Genomic DNA, 22,857 nt, shown 5'->3' on the forward strand with positions numbered 1-22,857 from the left:
AAACTCTCCTTCTTGTGCCTGTGATGGTCCAGCCAAGCATACACAAACACATGGATGCAACAGGAGCATGCAACTCTTCACTTTGCACTGATAACAGTGGTAGAAAAAGACTCCAAGGGAAAGAGGTATAATCGGAATGAAAATTGGTTGGTTTTATCCAAATGGGAAAGATTAGAGGTCTTTGATAGCTTTCACTTTTAGTTTTGACTTACTTTTAGTTTTTTTGGTCAGAGTTGCTGCTGCTTCAGTAAGCAACAGAAGAGTTTCCCGAGAGCGTTGATTACCCCTTTTCTGGCCTACCGGGGTGTTTGGTGGGGAGAAAATAAATGTGTCATGAAGACACATATAACTATCTGATAAAAATAACTGCACAATATGGAGGTTCATTCAGCTTAGAAGCAGTGTTTTAATGCAAGTATGACTGCTTTTAGTGTGCAGAATGGGTTTTAAAACAGGGGCTCTCTAGTTTATGCTAAAAGTCTCAGATCTGATTCCTAGATAGGGTCAAATGTCCAGGACAGCAATGAGCAAATTCCTTTTATTAAGTTTTACAACTTACAAAGAGGGCTGCACGGTGGTGCAGTTGGTAGCACTGTTGCCTTGCAGCAAGAAGGTCCTGGGTTCAAATCCCAGCCTGGGGTCTTTCTGCATGGAGTTTGCATGTTCTCCCCGTGCATGCATGGGTTCTCACCGGGTACTCCGGCTTCCTCCCACAGACATGCCTGTTAGGTTAATTGGTCACTCTAAATTGACCTTAGGTGTATGAATGAATGAGTGTGTGCATGGTTGTTTGTGTGTTGCCCTGCGATGGACTGGCGATCTGTCCAGGGTGTACCCTGCCTCTCACCCATAGACTGCTGGAGATAGGCACCAGCTCCCCTGCAACCCACTATGGAATAAGCAGTAGATAATGACTGACTGACAACTTACAAAGAAAATTACACTTTATGACATATGTTTCTTTATGAACCTAAGAAGCTGTGGTTTCTGACACTGAATCTTAATGAGCACTCCGCTTTTACAAGAAACTCCAACTTGTACTTGATTTATATTTTATGCCTCATTAAATAAAGTGCCTTTTTTTACATCCAACAGTATACTGACTAAACATAAAGTGCAACACATATGGAACATCATAATAGCGCAAGAAAAAGGCAGAGAGTTGCCCCTGACATAAAAATTCCCATCATCCAGCCCACGATATAATACAGCTTTTCAGATGTATGCATCACACTTATGCGGCTGTGCTGTATGCAACGGTGCTTTGACAATAGCAGTTGTTGTTGTTTACTGTTGTTTTGGTAGTGATATTCTCACTGCTTCTCGCACAGACATTTCTAGGTGAACCCCACTGCATCCTATGTACATACTGTGAGTCACTTTTTACATTTTATATAGGCTTTATATTTTATTGTTATTTGGTCTTGTTTTATTCTACTTTTCTTTCTGTTAAAATGCACTGGCTACACCAGGTCAAATTCCTTGTATGTGAAAATGTACTTGGCAATAATTATGAATTCTGATTCTCATATGAAATCCTATCAGTGTTTGCTATGTTCCAGTCACTAAAGGACTGCTTAGATGCAATATTTAGGCATCTGTTATATTTATATTTATAACATGCATTCACTCCTTGTGCGAATAATACCTTTAGCTAGCTGGATTAAGTTGCACTGTCCTTTATTCTGACATCTGAAATAGATTTTAGTGACCAAGATGCTACTGGTGGAAAAGAGAGAAACCAGGGTAATTCAAATAAATTATATTCATCGCAAAGACTTAACTAATCCCAAAATACTGGTATAATATAAACTAAGTTTCTTCCTGGAGTCAATATAGATGTTGATTGCTGTGACCAGGAAGGATCTCCTGTAGCAGTTAGTGTTGCACCAGATCTGAAGAATCCTGTGACTGAAAACACTTGTTGAATTATGTTCTCTTCAAGAGGATGCTTAGGGTTGTCTGTTATTGTATTTTATTTTAAGAAGCATTCTTCTTTGTACAGTCATCTGTTGAGGGTACAGAACAAAGCCAGCCTCCTTCATTAGCTTATTAAGCTCTTTATCAAACTGAAAAAGTTTGATATAAACAAAAGAAAGTGGGTTAACCACAATCACCATCGCAATTCCAACCAATAATATAACTATTTGTTTACCTTGTATGATTCAGTCATGTTCATGTTGTTCCCATTTTTCATTTTAATAAGTCTCAAGTTTTAAAAAGTATTTAATGAACTGTATGATTAATGTATAATATTAATGGATAAAAAAATAACTAATAATTTTTAGGATTATACTATGTTTTTTGTAAAACTCTTAAACGTCTACATTTTAGTTAAATCTAAGTATTTTTGTTAGAAAAAATAGAAGAAATTCATTTCAGGGTGAAGAAAATGATTCAATTTTTGTAAAATGAAAACTCTTGAGCTATGAATTTAAAATTCATATAATATTTCATCATTATAACATTATCATATTATTACAAAAAGTATTCTGATTGTCCTTTAATTAATTCAGCTATTAATAACTATGACCAGACGGCCTTTGTTTTCAGACAGATATTTTATCCCCCAATGTTTCTGGACAGTCCTCAGTGCTTCAACACAGGGTTAACTGAGCTTTAGAAAGCTGCTATAATGTTGTAACAACTCTTCACTTTAAACATATGGAGTTTTATTATTTAGTTCTAAAGGACTATCCGACTCAGTAATCAATTGCTGAATCAGAATATCCACAGTAACATAAACACAATGTCTCCTAATCAAGTTTGCATAAAAAGCTGAAAATACATTTGTGTCCCCTAGTCCTATTCTGTATCTTGTGGGCTACAAACAATCTGCAGTAAATTCAGATTTTGCTCTGCTGGGTGTCTTTGCACAGGGAGAGGTCTGCTGAAGTTTTAGGCTAGTGTTATCGTGATTCGTTTCTGTTCTGATATGGCTCATTGAAAATATGGCTCATAACAGTACTTTGTTTGGTGTTACAATTACTTCTCTGTAAATAAAACCATACAGAGTTGTTCTTTTGCTTGATAAGCAAAGACTTTATTTTTAATGCCATAATTACAAATGGTTAATGTTATAGCAATACGCTGTTCTCTCCTCGGGTTTCTCCCACATGGATTTTCGTTCGTGTGTCATATCAGCATGTACTAAAAATAAAGTGTCCACTGCAGACCGGGATTGACTTGCTGTTTGGTGTGGATCTGGACTTTAAGAGAACACTTCAGATGGTATACAGATGCTATACAGATGCTTTACAGTTTACCAATGAATTAAAGATCCAAATTTTCTTCAAGACCATAATCATACTGTAAAAAGAGCATATTCTCTGTGATTCACCTAAACTAACATGAATGACAGAAAAATGTGTTTTCTTTGAACACAATGCGAGAACAGTGAGCTCATGAATCGGTTCACACAGTTTGAACAACAAAGACTTATGCTTTTATGTGGCTGTTTTGCTCATCTCCCTCAGAATGCTCCAGTGCCCTCAAACAAGTAAAGTTTTAGTAGGCAACTGTCAAGTGTCTTAAATCGCCTCTCACACTACTGCATATCCAACTTTTCTTTTAATGGCATAGGAAGACAGGGTACCGTGGGAAAATAACGCTATCGCATTGTAGTAACATACACTTCACAATGTGGCATAAACAGTTTGATCACCAAATGAGCTAGGCTGCCATAGGTTCCACTGCAAGACTGTCACAGCTTTCACACACCATATCTACTGTGCATGTGCACCACTGCTATACAGGTCACACTGCAACTCAAATACCTCATCATTGACCTAAGAATAGCATTACTTCATCCCATGCTACCCTATTCACAGTTTTACTCTATTGAAGTGAAAGTTGAAAGTCAAATCAACTGATTGTGCTACTTTCTGATTAATTGGGCAAAAAATTATCTGACCTCTTCATGGTGTTGGTACTTGAAAAAAATCAATAAAACAAGACAATGATTTTATGGTAAAAGTGATGTACCCGTCTTTATACAGCAGAACACTGTGCATTCCACATCACTGATCCAATAACACTTGCAGTATTCAGGATGGGAGCAGATCAGGCAAGCATACATACCAAGACAGGAAACAGACATTAATGATGGATGAACCTCAGAGGCACAATGCTCTAGAGATTATAGCCTTTGAAACGGAGCCATGTCATGCATATCATAATGTCATATCATCTTTCTGTCTCCTCAGTTCATTTCCTCTAATACCCCAGTCCCTTGTTCACCTTTGCAAGCAAGTACACTCACAATGTCAAACCTTAAATCAGAAATAGGCTTTAGCCACACAAACATTATCACAGTTTAGATATTAGATTCTGTTTAGCTCTAATATTTATTCATTGCTGCTTTGAGAATGCACACATTTGTTATGATTGTATACGTAGATATTTTTACCTCACAAAAGCAATACGAATAGAGAACACAATCATAAAATAAAATTGTGTTTTTATTTTAAGAATTTAAACACACAAACTTCCCGTTGTAGTGCACAACATTCTTAAGATATAATAATGTTTTGTGAGAGTATAGCAGGAAATGTTCAACATCAAAAATAGATAATGTAATTTTACCATTTACGAAAACCCAGAACCCTTAGGAGATAAAGAAAAGATGCGGCCGAGGCATGGTAGGAGTTGAATCGAGAGTGAGGAAGAAGTTTAAACCTATTTTTCCCTCAAGATCTCTCTGAGAGATCCCTGGCAAGTGAAATGAATGAAAATGGTCCGCTGACAAATATACACAGGGGGAATATCAAGAATGCAGTTTAATGAGATTCCCTATGACATGGCAGCAGAAATATACTGCAGGAGTCCACGCCTTTCCACTCAGCTTTCAAACTATTCATGCAGACAAAGACTGGAGAGGGAAGAGTATATGTATAGATTCCTCATTTCTCCTGAAAAATAAGAATTGGTAAAGGAATTTATTCATGTTCATTGTTCCCGAGTCTATTTTCCTTAACCTCTTATTCCAGTTGTGCTTCTACAGTGCTTTGCAAAAGTATTCATATCTGTTAAACCTTTTTACATTTTGTCAAGTTAAAATTACAACATCAAAGTCCTAGTCAAAGTCCAAGCTTTGACTGGGACATTCTAGTACATGAATATGCTTCATCTAACCATTCCATTACAGCTCTGGCTGTATATTGTTCCTGTATTTAACTCCATCCATCTTCCAAGCAACTCTGACCAGCTTCTCTGTTCCCTCTGAACAAAAGCATCCACACAGTATAATGTCACCACCACCATGTTTCATATCTGGGATGGTGTATCAAGGGGCATGTTAGGTGTTAGTTTCCTGCCACACAAAGCTGTTGCTAAAAATATGTAATATGAAATATATAAAATATGAAATATGTAATTTATGTGTGACTTCCCTGTTTGGTAAACAGTAGGCAAGATAACACTTGGCATAAGTGGTAATATTCTTTATGAAAGTATTTCCGTTTGAATCAGTCATGTAAATATTTTCTTTTCTTATAATTACTTATCTTGTGATTTTGCTTTACATTTCTTCAGTGATCAAATACAGCAGCAGGGTAGGTTGCTATTGTTTCTTTCTTTTTCCTGGTCTAATTGTCAGCATCAGTCTGCTTCTACCATAACCTGTGTTATTATTAGCCACATTAGCCTCCGATGCCTGTACAACTAAATGGAGAAGTAATGGAGGGGGGCCCACTGGTTTGTTTTGTTGCTTCACTATTTCATAGCCGCCTGGGTGGTCAGCCGATTATCATTTTCTTGCATTGATTTGTTTGGCAGTAGAACGGAGAGTTGCGTGGTTCAGGACTGCGCTCCTGGGAAGCACATCTCAACTGAGGAGCTCAGATCAATAGAACGGCATCATTGGGCTGTCCATTTTCATGAAGCTGATATGTCATATGGCATTTAATTTTTTTTTTCCGGTCCGCCGGCCTTATAGGGAATGTTCCTCTGAATCACCAACTTGTGTTTGCCTTGTTGGCTAAAGAGTCTCAATATCACCCCACCCCCTGTCGGGCAGTGTGTGAGCAACTACTGTGTTGTTGTGCGCATACGATGAATTGCCCACCCGCCTCACATTGTGACAGGCAGATGGTTGTCCTGGAACCTGACAAAGCTGTCGAAGGACCTGTGTATCCATGATGTTATTCATTCACAATTTACAAAAGTGAATAAATCTTACTTTAAGACAATGATTGATTCCCAGCACAAATTAGTTATGTGTTTTAGGTTTTTGTCCAGTTATGAAAGAATTCATTTTGGCATTTCTACATACATTATGCTAAATTCACCATCTTACAGGCCTTTGATGTTTTATTTTCTTAGCAATACAAGCCGTGTCATTAGATTGTTGTTTATCGTTGGTTATTTGATGGACACAATTGTCCTCCACATCACAGCTTTATTTTACATGTTTCCTTGGATAAGTTGTTTCTTTGATCATGTCAAACCAGAGAAAGAGAACAATGCAGGCTTTTCATAAGACCCCTCACAAATGAGCTCAGAAGCTTTTTTTCTGGCATTTTGGCTATTTATGCTTTCTTTGTGCTATTGAGCACAAATTACTGAGCTGATTTGTAACCATTCATGACTTTTATTGGCATAAACTGATCAGTTATTATTTAATTCTACATGCTCCATATGAGTGTATGATTCAGTATGTCATTGTGTGTATGTGTGTAAGTTACTATCACGGGTCCATTGGTATTCAGTGTGGGTCCCTCCCTCTGTGCTGCAGTCATCTCTGCAGTCTTCAAGACACAGCAACACACACTCGTATGCATCTCTACATTCATTTTCTTAGTTTTGATCTATTCATCTTTCTTTGTTTTTGTCTTTTATATATAACTTATGTTTTAGCTCTTTGAGATTCACATTTCTTCACAGATTTTCCATGCTTATATATTATGGTGATATGCCTACATGCAGAAGGGTGCAAACATTTTGTGTCCTTTGCAAACATAGCAACTTGTTTTTCCTGCACCTTTCAATTCATGTACATTTCCGTCATGTAACTGCTGTCATCGGAAATGAGCATATTCGCCCACATTAACCTTCCATTGTCAGTGTGACCTTCATAGGGTAGTTGCACCACCAACCTGTCATCTCTTGGCCCACATGCTTATGGATTGATGATAATGGTTGGGCGGCTGCACAGTGGCACAGTTGGTAGCACTGTGGCCAAGCAGCAAGAAGGTCCTGGGTTCGACTCACAACCGGGGGTCTTTCTGCATGGAGTTTGCATGTTCTCCCCCATGCATGTGTGGATTCTCTCTGGGTACTACGGCTTCCTCCAACAGTCCAAAAACCTGACTTAATGGTGACGGTTAACTAATCTCTCTAAATTGCCCTTAGGAGTGAAGGGGTTTGTGCATGTCAGTCCTGTGTGTCTCTGTGTTGCCCTGCGATGGACTGGCGACCTGTCCAGGGTGTACCCGACCTCTTGTCCGTAGACCACTGGAGATGGGCACCAGCCCAACCGTGACCCTGTATGGAAGAAACGGGTATAGAAAATGAATGGATGGATGGAAATGGTTGGCCTGGTCAAACATAATATTTAACAGCAAAATGACAGACAAAAAGGTAAAAAAGTATAGCTCCAGATATATTTTTATGGATTGAAGAACAAAGAAAGCCCATTGATTGTGAAAGATCCAGTGTAAAAGAAGGAGAAGTGGAAAACTGATCACAACCTAACATTCTCAGGAGGCTTGGGCATGTCAATAAACATCTGAAATTACAGCCTTCTACTTTTGTGGGCTTGTGTGTGCATTTTGGGGTGTGCCAGCTGTTGCTTAGGGGCAAATGTGCACTTGTGAAGTGTGTGTGTTTCATATGGGTTAGTATTTGTCAGTGTCATGTGACCCTATGGAGGAAATAACCATGGGTGTGTTAAATACTTAATAGGAGCAGAAACTCCTGCCAATGGCATGACTAACTAACTGAAGTAATGGCTAAGTAATAAATAATGGGACTCAAGGTCACTGATTGGAAGCCAGTTGCTCATATGGATTCATTTTATTTATGATTCACCTTCTTTATAAATCTTGTGAGCCTTTCCTTGTGACTGATCACTGCAGTTTTCTTTCACATTCACCCTGCAGCAACTAATCTTTAATCTGTTAATCACCTTTTTCAGCTAAATCGGTGGGCTTCCTGCTCTTCAATTGAGCTTCATTTGTTGTGAGGTGTTTAAGCCTGTTTCAATCTTTTTCATCAGTACACCATGTTTTGCATGAGTGGTTGGTGTGAGAAAAACATTGGTCCATGTAAACAACGTAAGATTATAACAATGTGTTTGGAGCAGATATAATCCTTTTTGTTGTTTACACACACTACCGGTCAAAAGTTGTAGAATGCCTTTCTCATTTAATAGTTTTCTTAATGTTTATGACTATTTACATTGTACGTAGATTCTCACTAAAGGCATCAAAACTGTGAATGAACACATATGCAATTATTTATCACACAAAAATTTCTAAAAGAACTTTAAATATGTTTTATATTTTAGATTCCTTAAACTAGCCTCCCTTTGCTGTGATGACTGAAATATTAACGAAATATTAACGTTTGGCCGTCTCTCAATGAAACTCTGGAAGTTGTAGCACTACCAAGTTCCTAAGCAGATGCCAATTTTAGCATCTTTAGTGGCTACAGGTTAGCCAGCGTCTCAAACATGCAGCGTTTGAAGCTCAAAACACTTGCCTTCATCTGGAGCTCATAATAATCTATTAGATTATCTGTATCTGCACCAAATGAAATCACGTACTGAGAGTAGCTGAACAGTGCATTAGCAAAAACCAAATGAAAAACAAGATACCAATTTATTCTGGGTGAAATGAGACCATACAAGAAACCTTGTGTTGTTTTCGACTAAGTTCTAAATTTTAACAACCACATAACTATGTTCCTTATTCAGCTTACTATAGTCTTGAACACATTGCCAGAATAAAGGGCAGAGGTGTGGACTCAAGAATCGAGAGTCAGATGAGTCACAAATAGAAAATTGAATAGACATTGTTTTTGACACTTCACTTGGACTTGAAACCGTTGACTTGAAAAGACTTGATATTTTTCATTTTCATTTCCTTTTTAAATGTTTAAATCAGATGGTTAGCATTGCAATTTCCTAACCTTGTGTTTGACCTTTAATGGCAGCAATAGTCTGCAATAGAATTACTGTGAATGTTACATGATAAGGTAACTTATTCAGACTGAATAATTTACTTATGTAAATAAATTCCTTGTAAAAATAATTTGATTTGTTTTGGTGGTAATTTGATGTTACTCACATAATATCGTACTGTTGCAGCTGGTTAACATGAAAATAGTTTTATCCTGTATAGAAATACGTTTTTTATTGTGGATGAGCTCTGACTTTTAAGCAATTTCGAAGGTTACTTCCTCTTGCTGGTTGCTCTGGCAAACAAAAATACCTTTTGAAATGATTTAGAAATCTCAAAAATATTATTACTCTTATTAAATTGCATAAATAGTCAAATGACTTAAGACTCAAAATAAAAAATTTAGAATAAGTTTAGAATAGAATAGAATAGAATAGAATAGTGCAACTGAGTAAGATCATTTTAAAAAAAATTACAAAGTGCTGGTATTTTTGTGCTTAAAAAACAACAATAGATAATTTGCAAGAAATGTGCAAATAACAACAGGAATGTAAACACATTCAGTTTTATGGGAGCAGTAATCGTTATAAAGTCCCAACAGCTGTTGGGAGGAAGGACCTGCTGAAATGCTCCTTTTTGCACCTTATGACCAGTTCTTGAATCACTGCACTGGTTCCCTATTTGTAAAAGAATATATTTTTAAATCCAGTGATTGGTCTATAAAGCACTAAATAGTCTTGTGCCAAAATGCATTTCTGAATTACTTGTTAAGTATGAACCACTTAGAAGCCCTTAGGTCTTCAGAAGCCTTTTTTGCTCAGTGTTCCCCGGACCAATATTCTTTCGGTTTTGATCTAAGGAAAAATTTAACGAAAACCTTCGCAAATCCTCCCTAATGGAGGTATACAGTGGCTTGTAAAAGTATTCATACCCCTTGAACGTTTCCACATATTGTCACATTACAACCCCAAACAAATATATTTTATTGGAATCTTATATGAAAGACCAACACAAAGTGGTATGTGAAGTAGAAAGAAAAGTATACACGATTTATTTTTTTTTCTTACAAATAAAAAACTGAAAAGGGCATTATGCAAAATATTCAGCCCCCCTGAGTCAGTACTTTGTGGAACCACCTTTTGCTGCAATTACAGCTGCAAGTCTTTTAGGGTATGTCTCTACCAGCTTTGCACATCCTGTGACTGAAATTTTGCCCATTCTTCTTTGCAAAACAGCTCAAGCTCAGTCAGATTAGATAGAGAGTGTTTGTAAACAGCAGTTTTCAGATATTGCCACAGATTCACGATTGGGTTTAGGTCTGGACTTTGACTGGGTCATTAATAAAAACATTAAAATGTTTTGATTTAAACCATTCCTTTATAGACCTGGCTTTATGTTTAGGGTCGGTCGTTGTGCTGGAAGGTGACCCCCCCGTCCCAAGTCTTTTCTCAGACTACATCGGGTTTTCTTCCAGGATTTCCCTGTATTTGGCTCCATCCATCTTCCCATCAACTCTGACCACCTTCCCTGTCCCTGCTGAAGAGAAGCAGCCCCCAGAGCATGATGCTGCCACCACCATATTTGACAGTGGGGATGATGTGTTCAGAGTGATATGCAGTGTTAGTTCTCCACCACACATAATGTTTTGCATTTTGCAAGTTTAGGTGGACGGCCTTCTCTTGGTAGGTTTACAGTTGTAACATACTCTTTCCATTTCCAGATGATGGAAAAGAGTGCTCCATGATATTTTCAAAGCTTGGGAAATCTTTTTATAGCCTAAGCCTGCTTTAAACTTCTCCACAACTTTATCTCTGACCTGTCTGGTGTGTTCCTTTGACTTCATGATGCTGTTTGCTCCCCAGTATTCTGTTAACCAACCTCTGAAGCCGTCACAGAGCAGCTGTATTTGTACTTAGATTAGATTACACAAAGGTGGACTCTATTTAGTCATTACCAATCATCAGGCAACTTTTGAATTCAATTGGTTGCACTCAGAGTAAAGGGGGCTGAATATTTTTGCGCACCACAATTTTCAGTTTTTTATTTGTAAGAAATGTTTTAAATGCATGTTCACATGTTCTCACTGGGTACTCTGGCTTCGTCCTACAGTCCACAAACATGACTGTTAGGAAAATTGGTCTCTCTACATTGCCCTTAGTTGTGAATGAGTGTTTGCATGGTTGTTTGTCCTGTGTGTCTCTGTGTTGCCCTGAGATGGACTGGCGACCTGTCCAGGGTGTCCACTGCCTCTCGCCTGTAGACTGCTGGAGATAGGCACCAGCTCCCTGGTCACCCACTATGGAAGAAGCAGTTTATAAGATGAATGAATGAATTAATTAATTAATTAATTAACGAATGAATGTTTGAATAAACGAATGAATGAATAAATGAATGAATGAATGATTTCACTTCACAATATGTGAAAGCCCAACTTTCTGTTGGGCTTTCACATAAAATTCCAATAAAACATATTTATGTTTGTGGTTGTAATGTGACAATATGTGGAAAACCTCAAGGGGTGTGAATACTTTTACAAGCCACTGTACAGAGCTCCTCACATGGCCAAGCAAGACTTTAAGTGGACCTTGCTAGGTTCCTGGTTTAATCCGCAGCAATTTCTCTAAACCTTACATCTTTCAGAAGCATAGCTCATACATTCACATTGAACCCATCTGCCAACGTAACCCTCTTACCTAACCACACCGGCTTTTTGACGGGGTTGTTATCCGACCTGACACAAAATGAGAAATGGGACTTGGCAAACTGACTGTACTTCAAAGGTTAAAACAATGGTGTCTCATAACATTCTCCTAAAAATAAACAAATATAGCATTGCTTACAATTTCAAGCAATAATCACAAAACGGGCCGTCCAGGTCCTGGGCTCAGTCGGATTTGTTTCTTGCCTGGATGCAAAGCTTTTTCTTTCTTTTTTTTAAGTCCTGAGGGTCTGGATTTAAACCCAGAAACAAACCCTAGCGTGAAAAACCAACCCTGCTTCCCCCTGTGGTTAGTCAGCCAGTCAGGAGTGGAGTTCTGGGCAACATGGAAGCTGCACCATATTATCAGCCAATGAGCTTAACGGGGTCTGAGATTGGCCAGAGATCTTTCTCTGTGATTGCAGAGGATAACACATATGTGGAAAAAAAGGAAAACATTTAACCTTCTCAATGAAAACACTGTCTTCTAATAAGTACGACGCACATTAAGGGATTTTGAGAACATCTCAGATGCATTTTCACATTATAAATTTTAGACATAATGAATGTAAAACACAATTAAATAATATAAAATAGTTAACCTCGTGATTCCACGTTTTGTTTCACCAGAGTCAGTGCAGCTTTAGGTGGCTTTATATTAACAAAATGATACAATAAAAGTTTAGAATGTTAGGAAATCATCATTGGTACTTTGTGAGAAAGATTGTGTTTATTTTATGAAGAAGTGGATTTTTGACACCAACAAAAAAAAATTCAGCAGACCATTTGAAGTGACAGAAAAGCAGAGGCTCTTGGGAGATGAAAATGTCAGAGTTCAAGGGATGGTTCACTTAACCTTTGTTAGATATGTGACTACTTTATGAAACCTGTTTTGCTTTCTCCCTTAACTATTGAAACAAATGAATGTGTGGGTGATTTGAGTGCATTTGATAGTAGCTTTTGTTTAAACTGTCCAGAATACCAATAATAAAGCAACTCCATGTATTTTGCTGGTGGGTTCATCAGACAGTGTAATGAGTGATGAATAACCTGCAGTGGTCCTTATTAGAAAACCGTGCCTAAAGATGATTCTCAATTAGTCCACAGGAAAATATGTTTGAGTGAAACAATACACAAATACACTTCAGTCAGGTGAGAAAAATACAGATGCACTGGATAAGAATAAAAGTATTGCCTAAAGCAGAGTGTTGGTGAGAGAGAAAGCCAGAGAAAAAAGAAGTACACAGAATGCTATTAATCTTTCACACAGAGGATCGGGGAGGCAATCTGTTGGCTATCATAGATGATACATGACCTGCTATAGAATGATTCGCCTGTTGCATACCAACACACACTCCAAAACAAGTCATGGAGGTGGCACAGCCATTAATGACATGCCTCCCAAAACTGCACTCCATACTAGCTAATGGAGGGAAACACACATTAGTGAAAATAGACACCATATATTCTCCAACTTTACTCCATGGCCACACTGTGGATAATAACCCCCTGTTTCTTTGGTGATAAATAATTATATATGGAAGAAATCAGTAGTACATGGAGAAAAGCCACTCATGTACAAGACAAAGATTCAAGGTTTGACCTGTGCTATCTTCATCTTATATGGAAGACCAAATAATCAGACAAATGATTTATAATCATTTAAAGGGGGCATTATGTCCTCTGACACTCACCACATTTACAGGGCTCTGACTTAGATTACATGTGCTGCCGCACTGTTTCTTTTCTTGCCGTGCATGATGCATGCGGGAAAAAAAAACATCTTACATGGATCTAAGCATGAGGAAATTGAGCTCATTTTATGAAACATCAAATTCTAGCACTTCTTTCAAGTTTGTGCGTTGCTTTTGAAGCACACTATTCTTATTTAATGTGTGTATATCGGGAGGAATGGTGTAAAACTCTATGTTCTACTGAATCAGGCTCTTGCTTCAGAGTGGTGATGGTAAAAATGTCAACAGCAGCCTGGCTTAGTTATTGGTCAGACAGTCTGTGCTACTGTAACAGATGCACAGGAAGATGCTGGAACCTTATTTACCTAAACAGCATGCCTTCCTACAACACTGAAATACAAGGCAGATAAGAAATAGTGTAATGGCGTATTAAGCTGCTGCCAGCATTGCACTGTATAATGCTGCATAATATAGCACTGTGAGCCTTCCCAGTCTCAAGACAAAATGAGGAATAGGCACAAAACAAAGTATTATATTATTCTCATGTGAATATTGCTGGGGATGAGCAACAACTTTATGTTTAAACTTGGCCACTTACTTCTGAAGTTCACTTATTTTAAAGAGTAGCCAAACCCCCAATGAACTTTTTTTGCAGATAAACTGTATAAATTGGGCCTTAAGGGTGTCATCTTTATGTTACTGCACTATTTTTTTACATTTTCTTGTAAGCTTGTTTAATTCTGCAATATTTGTCCTGAAACCATCTTAGTGCTGCCCTCTTTGGGTTAAATGGTGGCTACTGCAGTTATATTTTCCTATGGTTCCTTGGTTCAAACAATACAGCTTGGTACATGTCTACATCACAGCCCCACATTAGGGTATTAAACCATCTCACTCAGATACATACCCGTTCATACCCATACGCCTTGAGCCAGCGGCTTGAACTGATAAGACTGTCCAACTGGGCTCCACAAAACCTCCTTTTACCTCAGGTGACGAGGGAGTGAAAAATCCTCCACCTCAAAAGATTTATGCTTGGCGAAACTACCAGCGTCGCTCTGCTCACTCTCCATGTTTCAATATGTTAGATTAAGCTAGCTGCCACTTTACCTCGTCCTCCTGACCACACCCCCACTTACTCCCTCCACTCATCCCTACACCTGGCACTGCCCTTCCATTTCTCTTGGCACTGCCCACTTTGGTGGCATTTTTCAAAATGTGTCTGGGAGCAGGGTTACGCTTTTACGTCAGGTTTAGCTTCACTTACCAGCACATTTCCTGGCAAACTGCTATTTTTGTATCAATATTGAACCAATCAGCAACATAAACTATGTTGAGGACATCTGCTGAGGACATCTGTGTTTTGGGGATTGTTTCAGAACTTTTCAATTAATTTCAACATCTGTATTCTATAAATTCATATTTGCGTGTCTGTACGTGAGCCTAATAAGTCATAATAAGAGACGCTCAGGTCTTTGAATATCAGCAGAATGCAAAGTTTCTCCATAGAAAAATGACAATTTGCACACCCTTTCATTAAGATCAGGTTGATGATTTTGCCAAATTACTGGCTGGCCTACAGTTTAATATTTAGTTGCACATAAGAGTGGTTTGTGGTTTCAAAAGAGCTACCTTCTCAATGAGTTTCTATCTAATAGAGCAATCAGAATCAGAATCAGAATCAGAAAAGCTTTATTGCCAAGTACGTTTTTGGACATACAAGGAATTTGTTTTGGCGTAGTCGGTGCAATACAGTACAAATTAAACAGTATAAACATATCTACAATATAATATAAATATATGTGCACAGTTTTAAGTGAGTGAGAGTAAATATAGAGCAGTATAAGATGCAAGAGCAATACAACAGTGCAGGTGATCATTGTGCAAGTAAAGCAGTGCAAGTAAAGCAGGAGTCCAAGCTGAGCGTTAATGTAACACATAGAGTTACAGGTTACAGGTGTCCTGTCAGCAAAAAAAAGGGGGGGTGTGGGGGAAAGGGTGGTTTCCGGGCTTTGTTAACCAGGCTGGTGGCAGATGGGAAAAAACTGTTCTTGTGGCGTGAGGTTTTGGTCCGGATGGACCGCAGCCTCCTGCCAGAGGGGAGAGTCTCAAAGAGTCTGTGACCGGGGTGGGAGGGATCAGCCAGAATCTTCCCGGCCCGCTTCAGGGTCCTGGAGGTGTACAGTTCCTGGCGCGACAGTAGACTGCAGCCAATCACCTTCTCAGCAGACCGAATGACACGCTGCAGCCTGCCCTTATCCTTGGCTGTAGCAGCGGCGTACCAGATGGTGATGGAGGAGGTGAGGATGGACTCAATGATGGCTGTGTAGAAGTGCACCATCATAGTCTTTGGCAGGTTGAATTTCTTCAGCTGCCGCAGGAAGAACATCCTCTGCTGGGCTTTCTTGATGAGGGAGCTGATGTTTGGCTCCCACTTGAGATCCTGGGAGATGATGGTTCCCAGGAAGCGGAAAGATTCCACAGTGTCAATTGTGGAGTCACAGAGGGTGATGGGGGCAGGTGGGGCTGGGTTCTGCCTGAAGTTCACAACCATCTCCACTGTCTTTAGAGCGTTGAGCTCAAGGTTGTTCTGGCTGCACCAGTCCAACAGATGGTCCACCTCCCATCTGTACGCAGACTCATCACCATCAGAGATGAGTCCGATCATGGTGGTGTCGTCCGCAAACTTCAGAAGCTTGACAGACTGGTGACTGGAGGTGCAGCTGTTGGTGTACAGGGAGAAGAGCAGAGGAGAGAGAACACAGCCTTGGGGGGAACCGGTGCTGATGGTCAGGGAGTCAGAGACGTGCTTCCCCAGCCTCACGCGCTGCTTCCTGTCAGACAGGAAGACAGTGATCCACCTGCAGGTGGAGTCGGGCACACTCAGCTGGGAGAGCTTCTCCTGTAGCAGAACTGGGACGATGGTGTTGAAGGCAGAGCTGAAATCCACAAACAGGATCCTGGCGTAGGTTCCTGTGGAGTCCAGGTGCCGGAGGATGAAGTGAAGGGCTAGGTTGACTGCATCATCTACAGACCTGTTGGCTCTGTAGGCAAACTGCAGGGGGTCCAGGAAGGTCGGTGATGTCTTTTAGGTGTGAGAGCACAAGGCGCTCAAAGGACTTCATCACCACAGAGGTCAGGGCGACGGGTCTGAAGTCATTAAGCCCTGTGGTCCTTGGCTTCTTGGGAACAGGGACGATGGTGGAGGACTTGAAGCAGGCTGGCACATGACATGTCTCCAGTGAGGTGTTAAAAATGTCTGTGAAGACTGGAGACAGCTGATCAGCGCAGTGCTTCAGGCTGGCTGGTGAGACAGAATCCGGACCAGCAGCTTTCCGGGGGTTCTGTCTCCTGAAGAGTTTGTTGACGTCCCTCTCCTGGATGGAAAGAGCCGTCCTCGGCGTGGGTAGGGGGCTGGTGGGGGGGAACTTCAGGGTGGGGGTTGGAGGTGCCAAGGCCCCTCTTGAGGTTGGGGAGGTGGGGGTGGTGGATTGTGGCTGCAGTACTGATCAAGAAGTACTGCATTTCTTCATGCATTAAGTGCTTTTTTAGGAATGTTTTCCAATGAGTAATTGTCTATTAAAAGACTCCAGCATCTAACTGATGACCATAAGGAAAAAATGCACATATGTTAAAAGGAACCTTTATTTAGAAACACATCACATACAAGACATTACCTATTCAAACAGTCATTTTTACTGAGTCAAGCGATAAAGAATTACTTTACTGCTATTATTGAGGCCCCTATTAAATCTAACTCCAGCAATACTACTTTGTCCTACTGGCAGCTCTCTGTGAATCCATCAAACTCAGTAGTTACTATGAAGCTGTGTTTGAAGTAAATGTACAACTCACTTTGCAATATGTATTAGATCAACCTGGCACGTCTCTCACCCCGTTATTCTCTTTCCCACTGGTGACTTTTGAAAATGTGTACACTGAGATCCTGTTGAAAGTGCGGCAGCTCTCTGTGAAACGCACAAGTATGCTCGTCAAGCTCTGCCAGTGGGGACTGCGTGCTCCGCTCACATCTGTCCACCTGCCAAATGTCCGCTCCCTGTCAAATTAAACAAACAAGCTGCTCCTTCTCGGCACAAGAAACTTGGATCTCCGTAGATTTGCCTCCCTCTGCTTCACTGAAAGCTGGGTTGATGAAAACATCTCAGACTGTGCACTACAGATGCTGGATTTCAAGGTATTTCAAGCAGACCACAGCCTGGAGAGGAGGTGAAGAGGACAGGAGGAAAAGTCATGCTTTTTTATACATATACATCTCGAAAAATTATTTAATCTCCATATATTTTTTTGAGATTCATATCACATAGAGTAAAATATTTCAAACTTTTATTTCTTGTAACTTCGATGGTTATGGCATACAGGTAAAGAAACCCCAAAATTCAGTGTCTCAGAAAATTAAAATATCACATTACACTAATCAAAAAAGGATGATTTAAGCAGAAATGTCAGGCTTATGAAAAGTATGCCCATTTCTATGCACTCAATACTTGGTTGGGCCTCCTCTTGCATGAATTACTGCATCAATGCGCCGTGGCATAGAGGCGATCAGCATGTGGCACTGCGTAGGTGTAATGGAAGCCCATCTGACTTGTTGGGTCTGGTGTCTCTCATCTTTCTCTTGACAACAGTCTATACATTCTCTATGGAGTTGAGGTCAGTGGAGTTTGCTGATCAATCAAGAACAGGAACACCATGGTCATTGAACAAGCTTTTGGTACCGTTGCCAGTTTGGGCAGGTGTCAAGTCCTGCTAGAAAATAAAATCAGCATCTCCATACAGCTTGCTGGCAGTAGGAGGCATGAAGTGCTCTAGAATTTCTTAATAGATAGCTACATTGACTGTGGACTTCAGAAAACCCAGTGGACCAACACCAGCAGATGGCTTGGCACACCAAATTATCACTGACTGTGATGACCACTGACTGGTAGCTGTTTACATCCCACCATAAGCCTGCACATCAGAGGCTGAAAAACAGCTTGCTGAGCTGATAACAGACATGGAAAAAAAACACCCAGGGTCCCACTAGAGACACAATTACACTGGATGACTATTACTCTGTTTTAAAAAAAAGCATACTGCGGAGTCCCCCATGCAGCTTTAGGACTCACTGATCGATGTCTGCTTCATCTCATCCCAATTTACTGGCAAAAAACTGAACACCTCTGAGCCTGTGGTGAGTGTTGTAAGGAAGTGGACTGATGAGTCAAAGCAGATGTTACGGGAGTTTTTTTTTTAAGCTTCAGCCATGGACCTGAGTGAACTGTACAACCCTCTCCGCTCTGACACCCTGCCTGCACTAAAGATCACTGACGAAGATGCAGAAACCCCCCTTTCTTGGAACCTGAGTCAGTCATCACACATAGATACCGTTCGGTAGTAGGCCCAGCAGAGATTGCACTGACTGCAGCAACTCAAGAAGTACAGCTTTCCACAGGAGCTGTTGGTCATCTTTTACACTATTTTGTAAACATCCATCACTGTGTGGTTTGGCACACCAACAAAATAGGACAGGTCCAGACTTCAGTGACAAATTTGGTCAGCAGAGTGGATCATTGGGGCTTACCTTCCCTCCGTCCAGGACTTTTACAGATCTAGGGTCAGAAAAAAGAGAAGCTAACATCTCTGCTGACCTCTCACATCCTGGACACAAATTGTTTGAAGTTTTAACTTCAGGTCGACGCTACAGAGCATTATTTGCAAAACCCACCCAACAGTGACAGTTTCTTCCCCCAGGCTGTCTGTCTGATAAACACAATGAACACCTTACAGCCTTAGTAGTCAACTACTCTGCTGTTAAAACAAAATAAGCATTTTTGCGCTGTTTCTTTTTTATTTTCTTTATATATAAAACCAAAAAATAGCTGCAAATATACATACATGTAGATACTGTTGCTTTTATACTTTATTTTATTTCATCTAAAGTTTAAAAATTTATAATTGATGTATTGTTGCTGTACGGAAGTGAAATCCAAATCATATCCCTAATTTGTTCACTCAGTCTTGGCCAATAAAGCTGATTCTGTTTCTTTCTAGTTCAGTGGCAAACCTTTACTGTAAGTTTCACTAATACATTCTTCACTTTCTCTTTTACTCTTTACTAAACGACAGGAGCGATGCCAAACGTAAAGCCATAGTAGGGCACAAGATCATAATATGAATAAAGTCTGGACTGAGATGTTTTAGATTATCAAACTAATTTTTATATCAGACAAAAATAATAATAATAAAAGGGTTATCAAGCATGAAAGGCCTGAGCCCAATGAACTTAACCCTAAGGTCATGAACTGATGGCAAGACATTGTCCGCCAGTATTATTTGGCAGAAAACAAAATTAATGCTGCCACCAAATATGGTAAGTTGTCCAGGTCCATAAGCATCAAAGCTTAAAACATTACACTATCACCACTTTTTCTATCCGTATGATGTTCTTTTTATAAAATTATTTGTAAGTTTTATGTCTTATGTAATAGAGGACTTCCCTTCTTAACTGTCCTCCTGAAAGGAATATTTCCCAAGTCTTGGCGACCATCAGGATGATTATTGGCAAATTTTAGATTGGCTTTTGTGTTTTTAGTGGGTGGAGGCTTTTGCCTTAGAAAAATTCAATTTTTATCCAGTATGTCTTTCTTGTTGTTTATTCATAATCCTGAACTCCTAGATGTCAGTGTTTCTCATGTTCTTGAATTTCTTTAGATTGGGGCATGATCTGCTACATATTATTTTAATATACTTGATGTTTTCAGACAGGTTCTATTTGACTGATATACATTAAAGAAAGATTTGACACCTTATGCAACATTGCCTAAATGTTCGGAACTTTAGTGCAATTTTAAATGTACTACTATGTAATAGTAGGCTACTGTGCATAATGCTGTAGTATTTTCAGTAGTCCTTCTAAACAGTAAGCTGTTCTTGTAATCTTTTAGAGTTGATCTTTAGGTACTGGGTAGTTCAAGGATCGCAACATTTTGCTTAAATTTAAGTGAAATCTTTGCCGGGGCACTGAAGATGTGAAGATATTTACGAGATGGAGTGCCCTTGTAAAATGAGTACAACAAGGCAAACAAATGTTTCTCTTTTGTTATTAAAATAATGAAGTATTTTATAGACTGCAGCACAAAAAAAATCAACATTTTTCTGTCTCCCATACCTCCTCTTCGTTTCCTCTAATAGACTCGCTTTTGTTTGCTCTCTTCACCACTACTTTGTGAGAATGAGTTCATGCAACCGAAAGAAAACTAAATGAATTGCTACTTACTTTAGCTCACAATTGGTGGATGAAGAGACTAAACATGGAGAAAAGAGATTGAGAGAATGAGGTGCGGAGTGAGACGGAGCAGCGCCCAGATTGCAATCTGTTTTGTGTAGCCTGTTATTGTTACTGCTGAAATGCTTTTAAGGCCTGAAAGACAATTACTTTGGCAGCTCCAGCAGATTTACAGTCGTGCATACTTTAGTGTTAAAATATTTTTGTGAAACAGCATTTTGTGTTGAACATCCTTGACAGAAGCATTAACTGTAATGTTTTTTCCATTCTGTCTTATCTTATTTTCTATTTTTTAATCACTAAATCTTTTATCTTCACCATTTCTATCTCCCTCATCTATCTTCTCATCTGTTCTACGAAATCTTCTCTTTTATCTACCTAATCTCTTCACTTTCTCTTCTAATGTCTTCCCTCTTCTTTCTCTTTCTCCCTCAAACTCATCACTGCCATCACCTCACCACTCTTTGTAGGTCCTTGTCTGGACGTATTGTTGGAGGTGTGTGGTGGTTCTTCACTCTGATCATCATCTCCTCTTACACAGCCAACCTGGCTGCTTTCCTCACTGTGGAGCGGATGGTCTCACCTATAGAAAGTGCAGAAGACTTGGCTAAACAGACAGAGATAGCCTATGGGACACTGGACTCGGGCTCCACAAAGGAATTCTTCAGGGTATGGACACACTGTTGACTTGCTTTGTTAAGAGATTTTTGGTTTTTACTGGTAATTTACTGTTATATGTATTTATTTACTGAGCCTATAGACTGGAGAGGCCAGAAATTCTAAAATGGCATCAGGAGTGACTAATTTCTTTTGGTCGCCTACCTAATGTAGTTGTTAAAACACTTAATATCAGACAAAGAAAACCTAAGTAAAAACAAAACGCAGTTCATTCATTATCCCTTTTAAGCACAACTTAGGTCAAAAGTGATCCAACTGAGTTTAATATGTTCTAGAACTTTTCTATAAATTTATTTTATCAGTCAGTATTCCAGGTATTCTTTAATTACCTTTATCATCAGCCTGATGATGAGTTTTTGTTGACTGACCACTCCTGGAAAGATTCAAAACCGGTCCATGTTTTTCTTGATTAATGAATAATGGCCATTCACTCTGGTTGGCAGGGCTTCCAAAGCCTTAAAAATGGCTTTGGAAGCTCTGCAATACTGACAAATGTCTGTGACTTAGTATTTCATCTGTTTTTAAATTTCTTTAGGTTTGTGTGTAGTGTGTTCCTTTTTGTGGCCTAATTAGCTGTGACTATTCAGAATTATTTCAGGATTTAACAAGGCTGAGCCTTACTTTCGGATAAGGTCTACTGGTTTTGATGGCTTTTTCCCTTTTATAAATGACATCATCATTTCAAAAGGTGCTTTCTTTATTTACTAAGCTCTTTGTCAAATATATATATTTATTTGATGGCCTAAAACATTTAAAGGGACAAAAACAGCAGTGAAATATCCCAGTGAACAATTGCAGTGCCTGTTGTCCTATGGCATTTTAACAAATATACTGAAGATTGCAGTCCCAACAAGATTTCTAATAATAATTCGTAAATGAACACAATTATGAAGGTTTTTCTTGTTTTTTTTTTTTGTTTTTGCTGACAAGGGCAAATATTTATCACATTATGCCCATTCACTCCATTATGCTCCATCGCTTGCCTGTATGCTTTTGTGTGTTTATACGTTGCTCTGCTGTAGAAGGATATGTGCACTGGTATTTGTGTTTGGGGACAGGGTTGGGGGGGATGTTCGACGAGCCAGTGGCAGACAGTTTGTACTTCTCTGAGAGGCTCTCGCATCATCAACATAACGAGCGCGCTGAAATCTGTGGAGGGTGAAAAAGCAATTTAATCTCCCACAGCTGAGGGGGATTTGCCACCACCATTAATTATATTTGCGTGTGTGTGTCTTGTGTGTGCTTGTGTACTATGGAAGTGCAAACATGTATGTATGCACATTTAGCAAAATAGTATGTTTACAGTTGTATAGAGATGTGTTTGTATGTTTCAGTTCTATTTCTCCAATGCAAAATGCATCTGTTCCTGTGTATTTAGAATAT

The 22,857-nt window shown here is 39.4% G+C and overlaps 1 protein-coding gene across 6 annotated transcripts in view; it reads left to right on the forward strand.

Annotated features, from left to right (window-relative positions):
• The window catches only part of gria4a (glutamate receptor, ionotropic, AMPA 4a), a 214,488-nt gene that overhangs the window by 159,739 nt on the left and 31,892 nt on the right, over positions 1 to 22,857 (forward strand). For all 6 annotated transcript variants that reach the window (XM_047390617.1, XM_047390618.1, XM_047390619.1 and 3 more), the window contains exon 14: positions 21,267 to 21,465. In XM_047390617.1, the coding sequence (XP_047246573.1) occupies positions 21,267 to 21,465 (199 nt within the window). The remainder of the gene's footprint in view (positions 1 to 21,266; positions 21,466 to 22,857) is intronic.

The sequence above is a fragment of the Girardinichthys multiradiatus genome, chromosome 18 (assembly GCF_021462225.1).
Source record: "Girardinichthys multiradiatus isolate DD_20200921_A chromosome 18, DD_fGirMul_XY1, whole genome shotgun sequence".
NCBI lineage: Eukaryota > Metazoa > Chordata > Actinopteri > Cyprinodontiformes > Goodeidae > Girardinichthys > Girardinichthys multiradiatus.